The sequence below is a fragment of the Acanthisitta chloris genome, unplaced genomic scaffold (genome assembly GCF_000695815.1).
Source record: "Acanthisitta chloris isolate BGI_N310 unplaced genomic scaffold, ASM69581v1 scaffold2156, whole genome shotgun sequence".
In the NCBI taxonomy this organism is placed as follows: Eukaryota; Metazoa; Chordata; class Aves; order Passeriformes; family Acanthisittidae; genus Acanthisitta; species Acanthisitta chloris.
This window is the reverse complement of record NW_008678530.1, coordinates 11,779-29,906: the sequence shown is the minus strand read 5'-3', so window position 1 is coordinate 29,906 and position 18,128 is coordinate 11,779. Positions and strand designations below refer to the sequence as shown.

The 18,128-nt window shown below is 45.6% G+C and overlaps 1 protein-coding gene across 1 annotated transcript in view; it reads right to left on the bottom strand.

The window, feature by feature from the left end:
• The window catches only part of LOC103804299 (chromosome unknown open reading frame, human C14orf37), a 57,250-nt gene that overhangs the window by 33,094 nt on the left and 6,028 nt on the right, over positions 1-18,128 (bottom strand). The window contains exon 4 of the mRNA XM_009076906.1: positions 6,022-6,276. Within this exon, the coding sequence (XP_009075154.1) occupies positions 6,022-6,276 (255 nt within the window). The remainder of the gene's footprint in view (positions 1-6,021; positions 6,277-18,128) is intronic.

Here is an 18,128-nt window from a genome sequence, read left to right as displayed (position 1 = left end):
AAGGACTCCAAATGTAGGTGTCCCAACACAAACCCCTGAACGAAACCACCAACCTTAGGACCCACAGAAGCAAGGACGAGCGTAACACCAGGATAAAGCATAGGAACTAAGGAGTGTGTGTGTCTAACAATCCTAACTGCATTATCATTTCTTTTCCTTTGATATTTAGATCTGGACTAACAATGATTAGACTCTTAAGATTTCAGTTATATTAGCAATAAACTATTGGGTATCTATATGTGTGTATGAGGTATGACTCCTCTTTGTCCATAGAACAATATTTTAAGCATAAAAATGGAGTTTCCTCTGTTAAGGCTGACAATTCAAAACTCTTCTCTGTTTACTGCTGTTATCTCGTGTTAGTAGTGATCCACAACAAGCAACTGGTGGTTTCATTCCACATCTTAAAGAACAAAAGCCTAACCATAACCACCTCTGCTCTGACAATTTGAGCCATTCATCCACAACATCACAACCCTCAAGATGAAACTCCTATTGTTACTCCAAAAACCTCCATGTGTTCCAAATGCACAAAGTAAACCACTGCATGCCCGAAAGTGGTGAAATTAAAGGCTTACTAAATAGCCCTAGACCTTCTGCTGTTACCTTACTATGGATAGCAGGAGTTCTTCACCTTGGGACAGGGACTATGGCATTAACAAGTAGCTTAGGAGCCTGAGGACTTTTTTATGCTCTAACACAAAGTTCTCACACCAGCTCAAGCTAAGTTGCTGTGTCTTGACTCATAGTTGGTAAGTTAAGAATTCTCACAGACACTGGGAAAATAAATACTCTTGAAAACTGGGAGAAGAGCACACTCACAGAAGCCACCACCAACAGAAGTAGAGGGTCTTGATCTCCATGGAGGTGTAAAACAAAGACCATCTACTTTAAGATTCATGAGGAATAACTAAAGGATTCAGAAACTGTTCACTAGGTTTGCACCCACCTAAACCAACTGCAGTTCTCCTGGTAATGAATAAGCAAGCACAGAGGAGGTAGAGGGGGAAAAATTAGGCATTTTTATTTATTTCCTGAAAGCCCAAGTTTCACAGACTCATAGAAACTTAGTACGGCTTGGGTTGGAAGAGACCTTAAAGACTAACTAGTTCCAATTCCCTGCCATGGGCAGGGACACCTTCCACTAGACCAGATTGCTCTAAGCCCCATCCAGCCTGTTCTTCTGGTCTTGTACACCTGGTCTTCCTGCACCTCCAGTGCCCTCCAAGCATTTATTGTTTGTCTACTCCACATCACCTACATACAAATCAAGAAACAAGTAGAGAGAGGTCAAAATCACCTCACAAGAATGCACAGAGGTCCCAAAGTACTGCTGTGTCCTTCACTGGCAACATCTGAAGACAGAACATTTGAACCAGACACCAAAAGAGATCCCAAAAAATATTCAGACCTTCCTTCTTCAGAGCTGCAGGATCAAGTTCTATTTTATAAAGGTACAGATGATCTCATCTTCTGCTTTACTTTTTGTCTAAATATTGCTGGTTAGAGAGTCAGCTGAAGGGCTGTAAAACTGACAGTCTTGTTACTGGTGCTTATAAATTGCTTTTGCTCAGCTGGAGTTAATGTAAGACCATCTGACTGCCCAGAACTGACATTTTTAATGATTCTGTTCCTCTAGCACTTTCTCACTGACCACTACAAAAATCCAAACTGTCTCTTGTTCTGCCAAGCTGTTTTGTGGATCAAGTTCCTTGTTCTCTAGGGATTTGCAGTGTGTCAGCCATCAGACCAAGCAAACTCAATAATAACTGACCTGAGAATAGCTACTCCAACACTTCTGTGCTCTTCTGTACTATAGATTTTAGCATGAAATGTCAAAATTCTGAAGGCTAGAGGACAGATGCATCCTCAGGAGAAAGACATAGGTGCAAAGTATTTTAAAAATGGAAAATGCCAACTGCAAAAGTTTGGTGGTTGGGTGCTGTACCCTCATCCTGTACTCTGCTGGGTACTGCTGTCTTTCTTCAGGTCTCCCTTTCCTATGCTATATCCCAGGGGACACAGAACAACTTCCCCTTCTAAAATATATTTCACTCACACAATATGGGAAATTAATCATATCTCAGCACTATTTGGTGAAGGTAGAGACAGACAGAGCTCTTCCATGGGGTGCACAAAGACACACACTGTGGGCTGAGGAAGGCAGGAGCACAGTGCCCCTGACCCAGCTGCATCCTGGGGATGTCCAGCAGCTATAAAGCTGTCTTAAAATTAAAGGAAATGGAATTCAAAAAGGTATGTTTAGATGAAAATCACTCAGAGAAAGAGGACTTAAAAGAGAAATAGTCCATGCACACATCCAGCAGATCTAAAGCTTTATGAGCCCTTTACAGTGAATCTGATCTCTCCAGGTGCTCCAGCAGAACAATGTGAGCAGCTCTTGGAGGGTCCTCCCAGTTTGGGGGATTGCTTCTGTTCTGAACAATCCACTTCCTGCTTACACAAGCTACATGCTTTTTCCATCCTTCCTTTTCTCCCTAATACATCCCATAAAGAAACATGTAACCAGGACCAGGTATGGACACAGCAGCAGCCCAGAGTATGCCCATGCACCTAGAGCCAGGGAACCAGGGCAGAAACTCTCAACTGGCACAAACTAGGAAGACAAGGAGGGCTACATTACAGCAGCAACATTTCAAGGAAAAGGAGCACAGCACAGCACCACCACAGAGATGTGACATCAACTCTGATTGCCCATGCAATTGCCCCTGGAACTCAGCTCTCCCATTATCCACGTTCAGCTCCTTCCCTGGCCACAGATTTTCAGTGTGAGCCCATGCAAGTCCTTGGTTTTCACAGGACCATTGAACCACAGAATCATGGAATGGCTTGGGTTGGAAGGGACCTTAAAGATCATCTTGTTACAGTCCCCCCATCTAGTTCCATTTTCATTGTGCCTCTAAAACATAAACAATTTCCCTTCCCCTTGGGAGCACTGTGAGCATCAGCACACTGTAGATGGGGAAGGAAGCAGTGTCACAGAGCCACTGAGGTCATTGAGACAGAAAAATAAATGGCTCTTTACATAAGTGTTTACCTAGTGGAATTAGAGGGGTGAGTCACAAGCAGAGAGACTGATCCCACCACTTTCCCTCTCTTTGTGCCTGTACCACCACTGCACAGAAGCCTCAGCTCAGCTCAGCCACAGCTTCATCCTCTCCCTCACAGCTGCTTCACACACTGCAACAGCTTAAAAACAGAAGGTAATGCAAACCATTTGGATCTGGTGATACATAACCCAGCCAGGCACTTCCTGAGAACACCAAAGCTCTGCAGCTGACCCAACCTGACAGACTTCACAGGGGGCTTCTCCAAATTGCATGAGGGTCAATAAAACATCAGTTAGGGAGAAAAATCCTGCCTTTTGCCACACAAGCAATTTATTGCATGTCTGAAAATTTTGGAAAGACAACCTTTCCAAGCACTAAGGAAGAGAAAAGGTGGTGGAGGATGAAGTCCTCAGGATGATGCAATATTAAACATCAGAAACTGAACTGAAGCCATACATTCAGGAGCAGATCTCTGGAAGAGATACTGCAAAGGGAATCCTCAGGCAAGGCTCTATGCTAGGGCAAGGACCCCTCTTAACAGATGCTGTGGCACAAGGGTATATCAGACAGACTGAGAGAGTTGAGGGTGTTCAGCCTGGAGAAGAGAAGGCTCTAGGGAGACCTTAGAGCACATTCCAGTACCTAAAGGGGCTACAAGAGAGCTGGAGAGGGACTTGGGACAAGGGCATGGAGTGACAGGATGAGGGGGAATGGCTTCATACTGACAGAGAGCAGAGTTAGATTAGTTATTAGGATGAAATTTTTAACTGTGAGGGTGCTGAGGCACTGGCACAGGTTGATCAGAGAAGCTGTGGCTGCTCCATCCCTGGAAGTGTTCCAGGCCAGGCTGGATGGGGCTTTGAGCAACCTGGGCTAGTGGAAGGTGTCCCTGCCCAAGGGACATGTACCGGATAGGCATCTCCTACCCTGAGCCTCTTCCTGCAGCACCTGGAAACACAGACGTGGCTCCAGTTCAGACCTGCATCAGCTAGAAACAGAGCTGTGTCTGATGCAGAACAAACTCCTCTGTAGTCCCTAGTTTCATGGAAACAGTTCATGACAAACCTTTGTCATATACAACAGCATCTTTAGCAGAGTCTAGACACCCCTTCAAGACAAACTATGCATTGTCCTGTACCCTGTTCTGGGAACAGGACTCCCATCAGGACCCTCCAGGGGCCCAAGCCAGATGAGCCTGGCTGGGATGGTTACATTTACCAAGATCCCTGAAGAGGTATCAGTGCCATCTTTCTCCACACTGCAGAATGTGATGCCTGGTGTGTGAGGACACACCTCAGAGTTTCCAAAATGCAGCCTCTCTCGAGCACACTGCAAAGCCCAGGCACCCTTAGCCAGGACTGACTGACTCAGAGGCAGAGCTCTGCCAAGCCATCCAACCTGGTATGATCCTGAACCAGGCAAACAACTTTACATGGTTAACAGCTTGATGCTACCTTCTCAGCATTGTTAGCAGTCATACAGAGCTCACCAAGCACCCCTGAGTGCAGAAAACACAATGTTCCTCTCTTGTTTTCTCTCCTGCACCGAGGAAATGAGTAAGGTAAGACACAAAGCTGCTGATGTGACTCCCATCTTAACCCCATTTCTTAAACACTTCTCCTCTGAGCACTGTCACATACCTCTTTCATCCAGCTTGCCAAAGCCAACCAGAAACCCTGAAAGATTTAGAATTATTCCTCTCACACAGCTCCTGTTCAGCCTGATGGGATAACAGGATACGTGAAACAGACCTGACATGGCAACCACCCAACACGATAGTTTTCAAGCAAGATTTAGTGTGACAGGGAGATATCAGACCTGATGCAAACTCAGTCTGCCCTCAAAGGCCAACCCTCCCACTGAGTTCTTCAAATCAACCCTCCCACAGAGTGCTTGAAATACACCCTTTGATTCAATTCAAAGGAAGCCAACAACACTAAAGAAGCCTGGAAACAGCATCACAGGGGGAGAATCACCAGGTTAAACCAGAATTAAACATCCAGGGGAAGTGATGGAATTAAACATTGAGGGGAAGTGATAGATATCACATAGATACATGTGAGATACAAGACATAAAAGAGTTTTGGGGTTTCTTTATTTGATGAGCTTCTCAGAACAGCTAATTCTCTATTAGTCAGACACAAAGACCTTGTATATAGATGTAGTTCAGCTCCCACAGATCCACCTGAAAGGTTCCCACTGTGTTTGATGGGGTTTGGCTTGGGAATTGAGTACCCTGGGAAATGACTCCAGTGTCCTTTGCTGAGTTGGGTAAGTTCCTTCTAAGCTCTGCCTTGCCCCACACCAGTTCTGACTTGCATCGGATGGACATAACACATAAAAACACTGATTCCTAGGTGGAATAAATTAGTCCAGTCAATAAACACAGGGCCTACATATACAGTGAGAATAATCTGTATAAAGTTTTATAGAGGCTTTGAGGGCTTGCTCTAACACTGCCAGCACAGGGTCCCATGGCTGGACCACACATGCCTCAAAATGCCAAAAAAGTAGCACTTACAAAAATGTTGCTGAAGCAGCAAGTGGCTGATGAGCAACAACCCAACTACCCCACTCACCTTGTCCCCACAGGGCATATAGCTCTGCACCAACCCATCACTGGCAAATGGAACTAAAATTTCCTCAGGAATCTCACCTGAGAAGTTATTTATTTGTCCACCCTTGGAGCAAGATGACACTAAGCTCTGGGAACAAAGGAGCAGGTCTGGAGTATTCATATTCTCCCCAGAATGACAACTCAGGTCACATCGGCTGGGACTCATCCCAGTTTGGCCAGTTACCACTGTGGATGGGGCTTCCTCACAGCGTTGTGTCTAGCTTGAGAACCAACCTGTGAGGCTTCCCAGCACAAGGGACTGTCTCATTCAGAGTGCAGAGCAGGAGGTATGTCCTCTGTAAGGGTAAAGGAAGAAGGAGCTTTTTCTCTTACCCAGACCCTGGTTCTGCTGCTCCCATTCGATGGTGTCCGGAACCTGGTAGGACACCCCAGCCAGCTGGGCCACAGGGTTTTCCAAGCCAGCTATGGGCTCCTGGGAGGTCTCTCCTGGAAGTGTGAAACCTGGCAGCTCTGTGTCACCCTCCATGCTTTCATCCATCAGATCTACATCTTTGTCTTCCTCATCTTCCTCTTCCTCCTCTTCTTCTTCTTCCTCCTCCTCTTCATCCTCTTCCTCTTCCTCACCCTCTGGCCAAGGAAGACACACAAAAAAAAACCCATTAGGAAACATCCCACAAGACTGAAGGATCATAGATCTCTACAGGTGAACACCAAGCTGATACCACTGTTCCAAAGGCAGAGCAGCTGAACAAACTTGTACCTGTTTTCTAACAGGAAAGACACTCAACAGGGGTTAATTTGGAGGAGCTCTTCACCACTGGAAGTTGCTAACTAACAATGAGATGTTGTCTCAGACTGCCAAAAGCATTAGTGGGAAATGTAGTTATTTTTTGCTTCCTAATAGCTGAGTACAAACAATCAAGTGCATGTGTACCAACACCTGAGTAGCTGTAAGCACATAGCTCTCTGCTCAGCTAATTTCAGCCCAAGTGAGAGCTATTTCCCTGATTTCCAATCTTGGAGGCAGCAGTAAGTTGATTCTATTTTTAACTCTTACTAATCCTTTCCCATCTCTGTCAAGGGAGCTGCTTTCCAGTCCAATTACTCTGATATGGTCCCTCCTCCAGAAAAAAAAAAGTATCTTGCTTTGATGTGTGTTAGCAGGGGGGCTCTTGGATGCTGGAGAACAGCAGTGATGGATCCTCAGCAGGTTTATACCAGCACTCCTGTCATACCAGATTTACATCAGACAAAGGTATGACCAAGGAAGACCTAATTCATAATCCTAGAATAGTGTGGGTTGTAAAGGACCTTCAAGACCATTTAGTTCCAACCCCTTGCCATAGGCAGGGACACCTTCCACTAGACCAGGTTGTTCAAGGGCCCATTCAACCTGGCCTTGAAAAATGTTGGAAAGAAGGTAGTACAGCCAACCCTTCATGTGAGAGCAGATAAATGTGACACCGAGGAAAGTCCTGTGGATTTAGTGGAACTTTGGGGAATCACAGAATCATTAAGGTTGGAAAAGATCTCCAAGATCATTGAGACTAACCATTAACACAGCACCACCATGTTCATCACCAAACCACATCCCCTAGTGCCACATCCACATGCCTTTTTGAACATTTTCAGGGATGGTGACTTCACCACTTCCCCAGGAAGTCTGTTCTAATGCCTGAAGAATTTTTTTTTCTAAAATCTAATCTAAATCTCCCTTGGCACAACTTGAGGCCACTTCCTCTTATTCTATCACTTGCTACTTGGGAGCAGAGCCTAATCTCCACCTGGCCACAACCACCTTTCAGGTAGCTGTAGAGAGCACTGGAACAGCTCCCCAGGGCAGTGGTCACAGCCCCAAGCCTGGCAGAGCTCAAGGAGTGTTTGGCCAATGCTCTCAGGCACATGGTGGGATTCTAGAGGATGTCCTGTGCAGGGCCAGGAGTTGGACTTGGTGATCCTCATGGGTCCCTTCCAATCCTGAATATGCTGTGATTCTGTGAAATGGGGAAAGCTAACCTCCTTCCTTTGGTCTCCACAAGTAGGAATATCTAGAGAAATCAGTGCATGTTGTAAACCCACTGATTCGCTGTGTCGTTACGTGCCATCTCCTTTCCTTCTAATTCAAAGATTTGCTTTCAAACACTGCACGTTTTTTCCAGCTCACCAGACCAGACAATCCCACTTGCCACCTTTCAATTCCAGTCCTGTGTTTCATACAAATGAGCTGCTGTTTGGATTTAGCTGCATCATCCTGCTGTAGCATGGCTTTTGGTACCTGGAAACATCATTCCTGCACACAATTATACCACCCAGAGCATCTAATGGAGCTTACAGGGATGTAGTTTGCCCCTTAAATTCCCACTACATTTTATAGGCAGGTTCTGTCTGATAATGTGTTTGTCATTTCAAATCAACAGAAGAATTTTCTCTGTCAAACCACATCTTTTCATACAAAACACACAGCTGTAAGGCTGAGAATGGCACCTGGAGAGTGCTCACAGGAAACCTGCAAAGATGAGTTAATGTAGGTCTTTTACCTCTGCTGAGAGCAACAGAGCTATAAACATTCCCAAAGCTCTATAGCAAAGGCACCAAACAGCTAGAACACCAGAGAAGAGGGATGTGAACAGAGGTTTTCCCTAAACTGGGTGAAAAGCAGCCAAGAGAAAACAAGCATCAGATTTTTGTCTCTGAAAAACTACTTTGGGACAAAGATTTTAGAGCTTCTTGTGATTTTAGTAAGCCAAGTCACAGACACCTGCCAGGATCTAGTGTTGAAGCCACTGATAGCCATCTCAGTGTCTCCAAAGCCTAGCAGGCAGCCAAGCTGAACACCCAAATTGAAAGTGCTAAGACTACTTATCACATCTGATCATCACCAAGCTCCATCAATCATCACACAGCCACAGCAGAAAGCTGTGAATAATGTAATCCTTGCAGCAGAACCACTGCAAGGGGAAAGGAAAAGGCTCTTGCTTTCTTCTCCTCTCTGGCTCATTCCTACTTCTGAAAACAGCTTTTTAACCCCTCATCCCAAATTGCCAACAGCTTGCCTTGCTGCAAGGTGCAGTGCAGAGCACCACTTGGTGGTCACAAGGAGGAAGCTGCACTTCCAAAAAAATCACAGACTTCACAAATGTGGGATTTCAGGAGCAGAGGCACAACAGGAGCCCAGCAGCCGTGGGCAGGCTGTGCATAAGGCTTGGTAGTCTCATAAGATGGAAAATGGAAGTGAGCATCACATGCTAAACGTCAAGCTGGAGGTTTGTGCTTCACACAAAAGCCTTTTACAAAAATCATGTTTTCCCTCCAAAATTGGCACTTTTTGGGCTTTGAAAGGGCCCCAGCAGCAGCTTGAAAGAAAACAAACAGGAGAGACTGAATATAGCAAGGACTCAAAGTGTGAAGCCCAGCAGATTCAGAAGGAATTCAGAGTTTCATGTGCATTTCCAGCCCACTGTGAACTATTCTATGTATCATAAAACGGTTTAGGTTGGAAAAGCCCTCTAAAATCATCGAGTCCAACTGTTAATGCAGCACTACCAAGGCCACCACTAACCATGTCCTCAAGTGCCACATCCACATGTCTTTCAAATCCCTTCAGGGATGGTGATTCCACCACGGGCCTGGGTAGCCTGTGCCAGACCTGGACAACCCTTCTAGTAAGGAAATTTTTCCTAATATCCAATCTAAACCTCCCCAGGCCATTTCCCCTTGTCCTATCACTTGTTACGTGAGAGAACATCACTTCTCTAATCCTGCTGGCCACACATTGCTGATACAAGCCAGGATGTTGTTTGCCTTCCTGGCCACCTAAGCAGCTTCTGCTGTGAGCCATCCTTGCTATACAGATCTTCATATGTTACATATAAGCTGATTTTGTTATCCTGTTTACATGCACTGAATCCATGACATGCCATGTAGATCTACCAAGGAGGGATGGCATCCTGTCTCCTCTTCCAGTGACACCAAGAGACTTCAGCACTGAAACACAGTCCAAAGAGATACTCATAGTTTCATAGAATCACAGAATGGCTAGTGTTGGAATGAACCTTTCAAGCTCATCTTGTTCCAACCCACCTGCATGGGCAGGGACACCTTCCACTAGCTCAGGTTGCTCCAAGCCTCATCTGACCTGGCCTGGAACACTTCTGCCACTCTCTGACAGACTAAACAAGCACTGTATTCACTGAAGAAGGCTCTGCTTTGCCTTCACTGAAACAGGAAAGCAAAAAAGCCCAAGAAACTCAACACCTCTGTTCTGTGACAATGGACCAACCCAAGAAAGATGCAAGCAACAGGAATTCCCAGGAGAATGAGATTCACAGGTCAAAGATTTTACTTTTGAAGGACTTGACAACCTTGTAACAGGCATTCAAAATTTCAGGTTTGGAGAAGCTTAGGAAAGCATCAAGAAAATAAGTCTTAGACAAAATAACAGACTTCCAGCAGATTTTGGGGGGGTGGGGGGGGGTGGTCCTGTTCTCTTAATAGTCACCAGAAACAGCCACAGTTGGCTTTATCTTGGGACTCTGTACAGACCCATTAGCAAATTTGGAGATACCCATACGTTGACAGTTGCTATTTCAGGGTGGCAAAAGGTTTTTTGCTACAAAACTATACATATCCATGCTGACTTTCGTGGCACAGCAAAGAGAGATGAGACTATCTCACACCTCCTCCATGAGGCATTTCACAGACCCAGCAGGAACCCATAACCAGCAGGGTCTGAAAGAGTTGGCCACCAACCAGTATCCAGCAAGAAAAAGCCTCAGACTCAATTTTTTGGGGTGTGATGGCTTGAAATAAGCTGCAGCTGAAGACACTGTGGTCATAACCTTGCTGAAGGCAATGGAGTCACACCAGGGCCTCTGCTCTCAGTTGAAGAAACCTTTGCTGAAGAAGGATGTTTCTATCTTTAGCTATTTTCCATTAATGTTTGCAAACATTTCTATTCCTCAGAAGATTCAAGAAACCATCATTTGTCAGGTTTAGTGTACAAGAGGAATGTCTAGCTGTGCCCTGAGCAGCAAGAGACTCTTGGTAGCAGGTGATAGATTCACTCACTGACACAAACTGAATTCAAACTGCAATGAAAAAATAAAACAAACTGAAAAGTAGGGTGCAGGGCACAACCTGGAGTCATCATTTTCTCTGTCCTTGCCCTTCCCAGCCTCCCTTACACCAATCTCAGAGGACAGTGACAGTTTAAGCTGTGATTTTACTCAGAGCCTAATACTGTAGGGTCACCCATTTGTGCTGATAACAACAATGTGTAAATATATAAATAATAACATGTAAATAACAACAGGATTAGGGATAGAGGTCTATAACTACCACCTCTTGCCAGAGCAGAAGAAAGAGGGCATTGAGAAGTCTCTCCAAATGCTTTCTTCAAGTGAGGTTCACTTTCTGCACTGCTTTTGTGATCACAGCTGACTGTCAAGGCAGGAAGGCCTTTCTAGGACAACTCTCTTTTATTATTTATGTGTTGCTTTCACATGATCACAAATAATGTCACCATCCAACAGCTCCAAAATGCTGCCAAAACAACCCCTTGTGACAGCTTGGAAAGAGACAGCTGGTAGGAACGTGGATGGGCTCCCATCATGCACAGACTGCTTTCTGGGCAGAGTACTAAGCTGTGGTGGGTCAAGATACCCAAGCAAGCAGTAGGCACAGAAACTATGCAAAATTATGAGGGTAAAACCCCCACCATGAAGAGTTCAGTGAAACACAGCCATGCTCACTGCAGAGTTGTCTCGGGGATTTGCAGAATGTGCTGCATGAATGGAACCTTAAATGCTTTGCTCTGAAAGGGGAGCCAAAGTGAGCACAGGCTCTCATGGAATGTATCAGCCTCTCAGCTATTGCACAGAGCCAAGGGACTCTTGGGAAGAATGCATTCATTGCATGGGATCCTACCACACAAAGCAAGACAGCAACGCTACCTGTAGAAGTTACAAGAGAAGAGGAAATTACATGTTACACAGAATCACAGAATCATTTAGGTTGCAAAAAACCTCTAAGATTGAGTCCAACCATTCCCCCAGCACTGCCAAGGCCATCACTAACCATGTTCCCAAGTGCCACATCCACACAACTTTTAAATCCCTACAGGGATGGTAACTCCAGCCCTGCCCTGGGCAGCCTGTTCCGATGCTTGACAACTCTTCTGGTGAAGAAATTATTCCTAATATCAAATCTAAACCTTTCCTGGTGCAATTTGAGGCCATTTCCTCTTGCTCAAAGCTTTTCTCTAACAGAAAAGAATCCTTGCTAGGAGAAAGAACATTCCCCTGGCAGCAGAGCTGAGCTGATGCTACTTTAGGAGCCTCTCCTTGCCAAAGCCCAAGCACTGCAGAAGCCACTCCCCAGCAGAAAGCTCTTCGACATTGCAAAGATAGTACAAGGAGAGATTCAGATTGTCATCCTAACCTACTTCCTCCCAAATCTGAGGGGATTCACACTTGCTTTGTCACAGTCCCAGCTCATTGCTTGCCACAGGAGATCAGAGGCACTGAGAATTTTTGTGGGAAAAAAAAAAGGAAAACAAGGGTAAAAGATAGTCCAGCTGGGACCATAGGTCTGCTTCCCTATTAAGATCAGAAACAATCATTCCTACCATCATAGAATCACAGAATGGTTTGGGTTGGAATAAACCTCAAAGACCATCTAATTCCAATTCCCTGCCATGGGCAGGGACACCTTCCACTAGCCCAGGTTGCTCCAAGCCCCATCCAACCTGGCCTGGAACACTCCCAGGGATGGGGCAGCCACAGCTTCTCTGGGCAACCTGTGCCAGTGCCTTACCACCCTCACAGTAAAGAATTACTTTCTAAAAGAAGAACAAGCTGCATATCTGGCATCATTCACCTCAAAATCACTTTCAGACTGAGCCAGGCTAGAGAGTCAGTTTAGCAACATGAGGCTATTTTAAAGGGAAAAACCCCAGAATGCTGCAGAACACAAAGTATGGACTATAACAAGTTTGCTCCCTGGTTTGCTGCAGAACAGCTCTCCTAACCTGAGGTGTGCAGGTGTTGAACTACCCAATATTAAACTCAAGACAAGAAAGAGGTGATTTATCAAGTGAGGGCAGTCAAATCAGTCAAGGTTTAATAGCCATGACCTGTAAATGGACAGGGCAGAAGAAGACAGATGGAGGCAGACAAAGAGTTTACTTCTCTTAACAAAATGCTTTCCTCTGAAAAAGGGCTGTGGGCATGGTACTTTCTTCCAACCATAAAAAAATAAGCCCCAGCAGATAAGAGACATTAATTCCATTTTAATTGGAAAAGTCTATTTGATTGTGCCTCTCCAGAAGCAACAAATTGAACCACACTGGCTGGGAATGGAACAACAGCCCAATAATTAAGAAAACAGTTAATTTAAGCTTCTTTTTCTATACAAACCAAGTGTGGATCCATCATAGATTACACAGATTGAGGGATGGATCTATTATTACAGCCTAGAGTCTCCAGGGTACCAAGGTTTAGCTCAAGTCCTCTCAGGAGCCAAAGCAAAGATGACTGTGAGTCTACTCAGCTCACTTCTAGTCAGAGCTCTTGCTTCTTTCCAAGTCCTTCATCACCCTTCTGCAGTATCCCTGGTCCTCATGTCCAAAGCTCCCCAGAGAAGCCCTGTGAGCAGCACACTGAGGGACCTCAGCCACCAGCAGCTCTGGAGGAAAATGCTCCTTGCAGAGCTTCACTGCCACATCCCTGCTTATCTGAATCCACCTCCCTAGAGCCATGAGGGTAAACTGCTTAATCCCCAGGTTAAACCAAACAGAATCTCATTAAAAACTTTCACCCACACAGTCCAATTACATCTCAATAGCAACTGTGAAGGTTTTCTGTTGTTTTTGTTCAAGCTTGAAGGTGAACGTGGGAAAGCTACAAAGCCTGGCCAGAACAGGAACCAAGGGGGGTCAGATTAAGAAATGTCATCTAGTCTGCAGGACACAGAACAGTGCCAGAATATCACCAGGAACAGCCTGAGAGAGTTGGGGTTGTTCAGCCTGAAGAAAGCTCTAGGGAGACCTTAGAGCCCTTTCCAGTATCTAAAAAGGGCTACAAAAGAGCTGGAGAGGGACTTACAACAAGGGCATGGAATGACATGACAAAGAGGAATGGCTTCAAACTGCCAGCAGGCAGGGGTAGATGGGATATTGTAAAGAAATTCTTCCTTGTGAGGGTGGTAAGGCACTGGCACAGGTTGCCCAGAGAAGCTGTGGCTGCTCCATCCCTGGGAGTGTTCCAGGCCAGGTTGGATGGGGCTTGGAGCAACCTGGGCTAGGGGAAGGCACCCTTGCCCATGGCAGGGGAGCTGGTCCCTTCCAACCCACAGCATTCTAGGATTCGACTCAGAGAACTTTCCTTCCTGTCCCACAAAAACCCAAGAGCAAACCAGCTGGGCACCTCACCTCCACCCAGAGAGCAGCTGGGTGATCCCTGTCACTGCCCAGACACCTGGGAAAGACAACACAATGATGCTTTCACCACTCCTAGAGCTTCTTGCAGGAGGTAAAGCACATCAGAAATGGCCTTTGAGAGATGAAGCCTTGGAGTGCATCATTTGGCACAGACAGGCCCCAAGAGATTACGTGGTTTGAGTTAAGAGGTGCCAGTGCACCAGAGGCAGAGCAGGGTGGCCAGACAGTGCTCGGACTGCTGACAAGGCTGAGCTCAGCACAGCAGCTGCACACAGCTGGAGTTTCCTCCCTCTACTTCTCAGCAAGCCTTTAATTAGCCTAACACCCTCTTAGCTGTTCACCCACAAGCTCCCAACTCATTAAGGGCCTGAGCACCCTCAACACCCCTCCCTCATCAGCCCTCTAATGGATTTCATGGAACAAAACAAGCCACAGACAGATTAAGGAGCAGAGATGACATCTTTGGACAAACACTTTCAGGAGAAGAAAGATAAGAAAGATGGGTTTGATGCAAAACTGTCACACTTTCACTATTTTCTGCTACAAAGGAGAATCAGGGATGAACCACCACCTACTGTGAAGAAGATAGAGGTCAACCTGCACCAGAGAGAGCGCCATTTCCATTTCAGTAGTTGCAATAAACAAAAGGCAAGACAAAAGTGTGTACCAAAACCATTTAATAATTCATTTTGTATGTGCTTTGTTTTAAATCTTCTGTTCCTTGCCAATTTAGCTGATATCCAAAAGAGCTGGTGAGGAATTATAGTATCAGGCTAGTTAACCATGCTGGGTTAAGTGCCTGTTTTATTTACACCCCTGCATCCTAATTTAAATTTTTAACAGGGTTGCAGAGATTTAATGAGGCAGCTGTTAATCCATACAAGTCAGGATCCAAATAGTAAACCCCCTCAGAGCCTGAATTTTCAGGAACAATACCCTTCACATGAAAAAAAAAAAGGCGGCTCCTTGTACTTTGACAGAGCTCAGGAGAAAAACGTAAGGAGTATTTGAAGGATCTTTTAGAACTTTATGTACATGGTTACAAGTTCTGAAGTATCTTCTGAAAAATGGCAACCACTGCCTTCACTTGTGAAGTATGACATGCAGCTTGGGCAACTGTGTGTGAGAGGAACAAGATGCAGTGGAAAAAAGGCAGAGAAGAGGACTAGGAGAGTTCTTGCTGGAATTAGCTAAGATATGGTTTCCTTAGAAGAGTAAACTTGAGTACACAGATCAGCAAAGAGTGATAGAAACTGCTTAACCCCAAAGACAAGTGGATATTGTTAAAATATCATGAATAAGTTAAGTTGACAAAGTCTAAAGTTAGACACTGCCACTCTGTTGGAACAGCTTTTAATACAGCAGATGAAGCCAACAGCCAAGGTTCAGAGGGAAGGTACTCCATGACTGCAGGACACACTCTCTCATCCCAAGGACAGTGCCAGCCATGTCCCAGCATCATCAAGAAGCTTCTCCACAGCCAAATGCTGCATTAGGTAGGGACACAGCAGCTAACCATGCAGAGCACTGGAAACAGCACTGTGCTGTCCTAGGCAGACATATGACATTGCCTTTTCAATCCCTCCACACTGAAGACCAGGTTGGACATCAGGAAGAATTTCTTTATGGAAAGGGTTGTCAGGCATTGGAACGGATTGTCCAGGGAGGTGGAGTCACCATCCCCAAAAGTGTTTAAGAAACAACTAGATGTGGCACTTTGCACTCTGGTCTAGCTGACAAGGTGGTGTTTGGTCAAAGGTTGGACTCAGTGATCTTGGAGGCATTTTGCAGCCTGAACTGTTCAGATACACAATAGTTCACAGTGGGCTGTAAATGCACATGAAACTCCGAATTCTGACAGCTGCCTGTTGAGAGTCAGACTGATTAATCAGGAGCATTCCATGTTCAAGAGCTACCTGGTTCAGATCTCCTTTACCATGCCCCTTTTCAGAGCTATTGACAGTTCCCAGCACCATATAACTGGTAGAGCACCTCTTGCTTTTATCAAAGCTCTAAGTACCCTCCACATCCAGCAGCCCACCTGACACCTCAACTGTGTGAACAGCTCACCCCCAGCAATGAGTTTGAAGCAAGTCTAGATGCCCCATCCTTGAAAGTGTCTAAGGCAGGTTTGGACAGGGGCTTGGAGCAACCCAGTCTAGTGGAAGGTGTTCCTATCCATAGCAGGGGAGTTTGAACAAGATGGCCTTTAAGTTCCCTTCCAACTTAAACCATTCTGTGATTCTTTTCTGTCCAGGGAGGTTGGAGGCACACAAGAGAACCAAACCTTGAGTGTGCCTTGGCAGATACAGACCCATGAAAAGCCCAAGCAATAGTGCTGTGATCCAAGCTGTGATGGGTGGGAGGATCCATCACCCTTGGCAGCAGGCTAGTTTAGTTTAACTCCTGGTTTAGGATTACACAGATAACACTACCTTCAAGGTTGTCATTGAGAATATACTAACCAATCTGCTTAGCCTCACTTCATCCCTGAATCACATCCCATGTATAAGCAGTGACAGGAGCTACCTGAGTACCAACTGAAGGGAGCCAAAGCCTATTGTGCTCCAGCCACCAGATTTCAACTAAAAACTGCCAGGATCTTGCAAAAAGAGGGAACATGGCAGGTGAACTGCCCCTTTGCAAAGTTATACCTTCCAAATGCTGCCATGCTGAGGGTGTGCAGCCCCCTCTGCCAACAGCACTACCATGGAGATATTACAGCAGAGGAATCTAGTCCAAAAGGAATGTGGTTTCTTTCCAAAGAGCCACTTTTCAAAGCATTTGGGGAGGCTTACAAAGTGGTCCTGGGTAGGCAAGTTGAACTAGACTATATCTCTTTGGACCCTAGCAGCCCTACAGAGAAAGCTATAGTATTTAGCTTGTTAGAGTCATAGAAATTCTAGACACAGAAACAAAATATATATGCAATTATCCCAGACAAGTAAGCCTCATCCTCTGCTGTGTCCTATCCCCATATCCTATAAATCCCTTTATGGGATTTCTCTGACTAGGAAGGGCAAGTAGAACCAGTCTCACCACAGAGTCAAGGTAGGAGAATGTTTGTTACCCAGCTCATCTCTCTAGAGTCCACTGCAGAGAAGGATAAGCTCATCTAGACACATTTTCAAAGCATCTCATTTTGTCTGTGCAATTTGATTTTTAAAGCAGTTTTGCATCCAAGCCAGGCAGGTGAATATACTGATGCAATTAACCACAGGCAGTTTGGCACAGATGGTCCCCAAGAAACAGAGGGAGCTCAGCAGCAGGGGTTTGTATTTAATGATGAGGCAGGCCCTCAGTGAGGCAAGTCAGCAAGGCCCCACTGAAGGCAGCAGAGATCAGAAGAGCTCACTCAGCTCCTTGTACTTCTTCCACTGGTAAGCAATTCACAGCCTCCTCCCAAAGGCCAAGATCCATCATTAGGGACCCAAGTACTTGCCCGCAGCTGCAGTGACATCTGGCCATGTATCCCCCAACAGCCTGAACACCCTAGAGGCTAGAGCTCAATAGAAAAGTACTCCCAAACATCTTGGATCTGAAAGCATCTAGACATCAAGAGTCACCACTAGGAACTAACTGTGGGAACCAAGTTTCCAAAGGCCATTCCACCATGAGGATGTGGTACCCCTAACTGCCATTAAACGGAAAAGGATGTTAGAACAGAGTTGCAGCTCAAAAATCTTCCTATGTGCTTAACTGGGGCAGGAGGATCCCCAGGCAGGAAGCATTTCCCCAGCTGGTAATTGTAATTGCATCATTTTCCAAGATGTGGGTTGGTGATCCCCAACACTAGGGAAAACTCTGGCTCACTGCACAAAGGTCTAGGTTGAGCGGAAGAAATTTAGACCACAAAAAGCTGTGCCAGTTGTCAAATCCACACAGCACAGAGAGCACCACGTCCCTTGGATGACAAGCACCTGCAGAGCCATACCCCAGAGCCAAGAAAACCACAGCCCTCCAGTTGAGTCATCATCACTTAGGATAGCTAGTTCCAGATACAGCCCACATTTGCCTGTAGAGGAGCCCAGAGCATACTCAA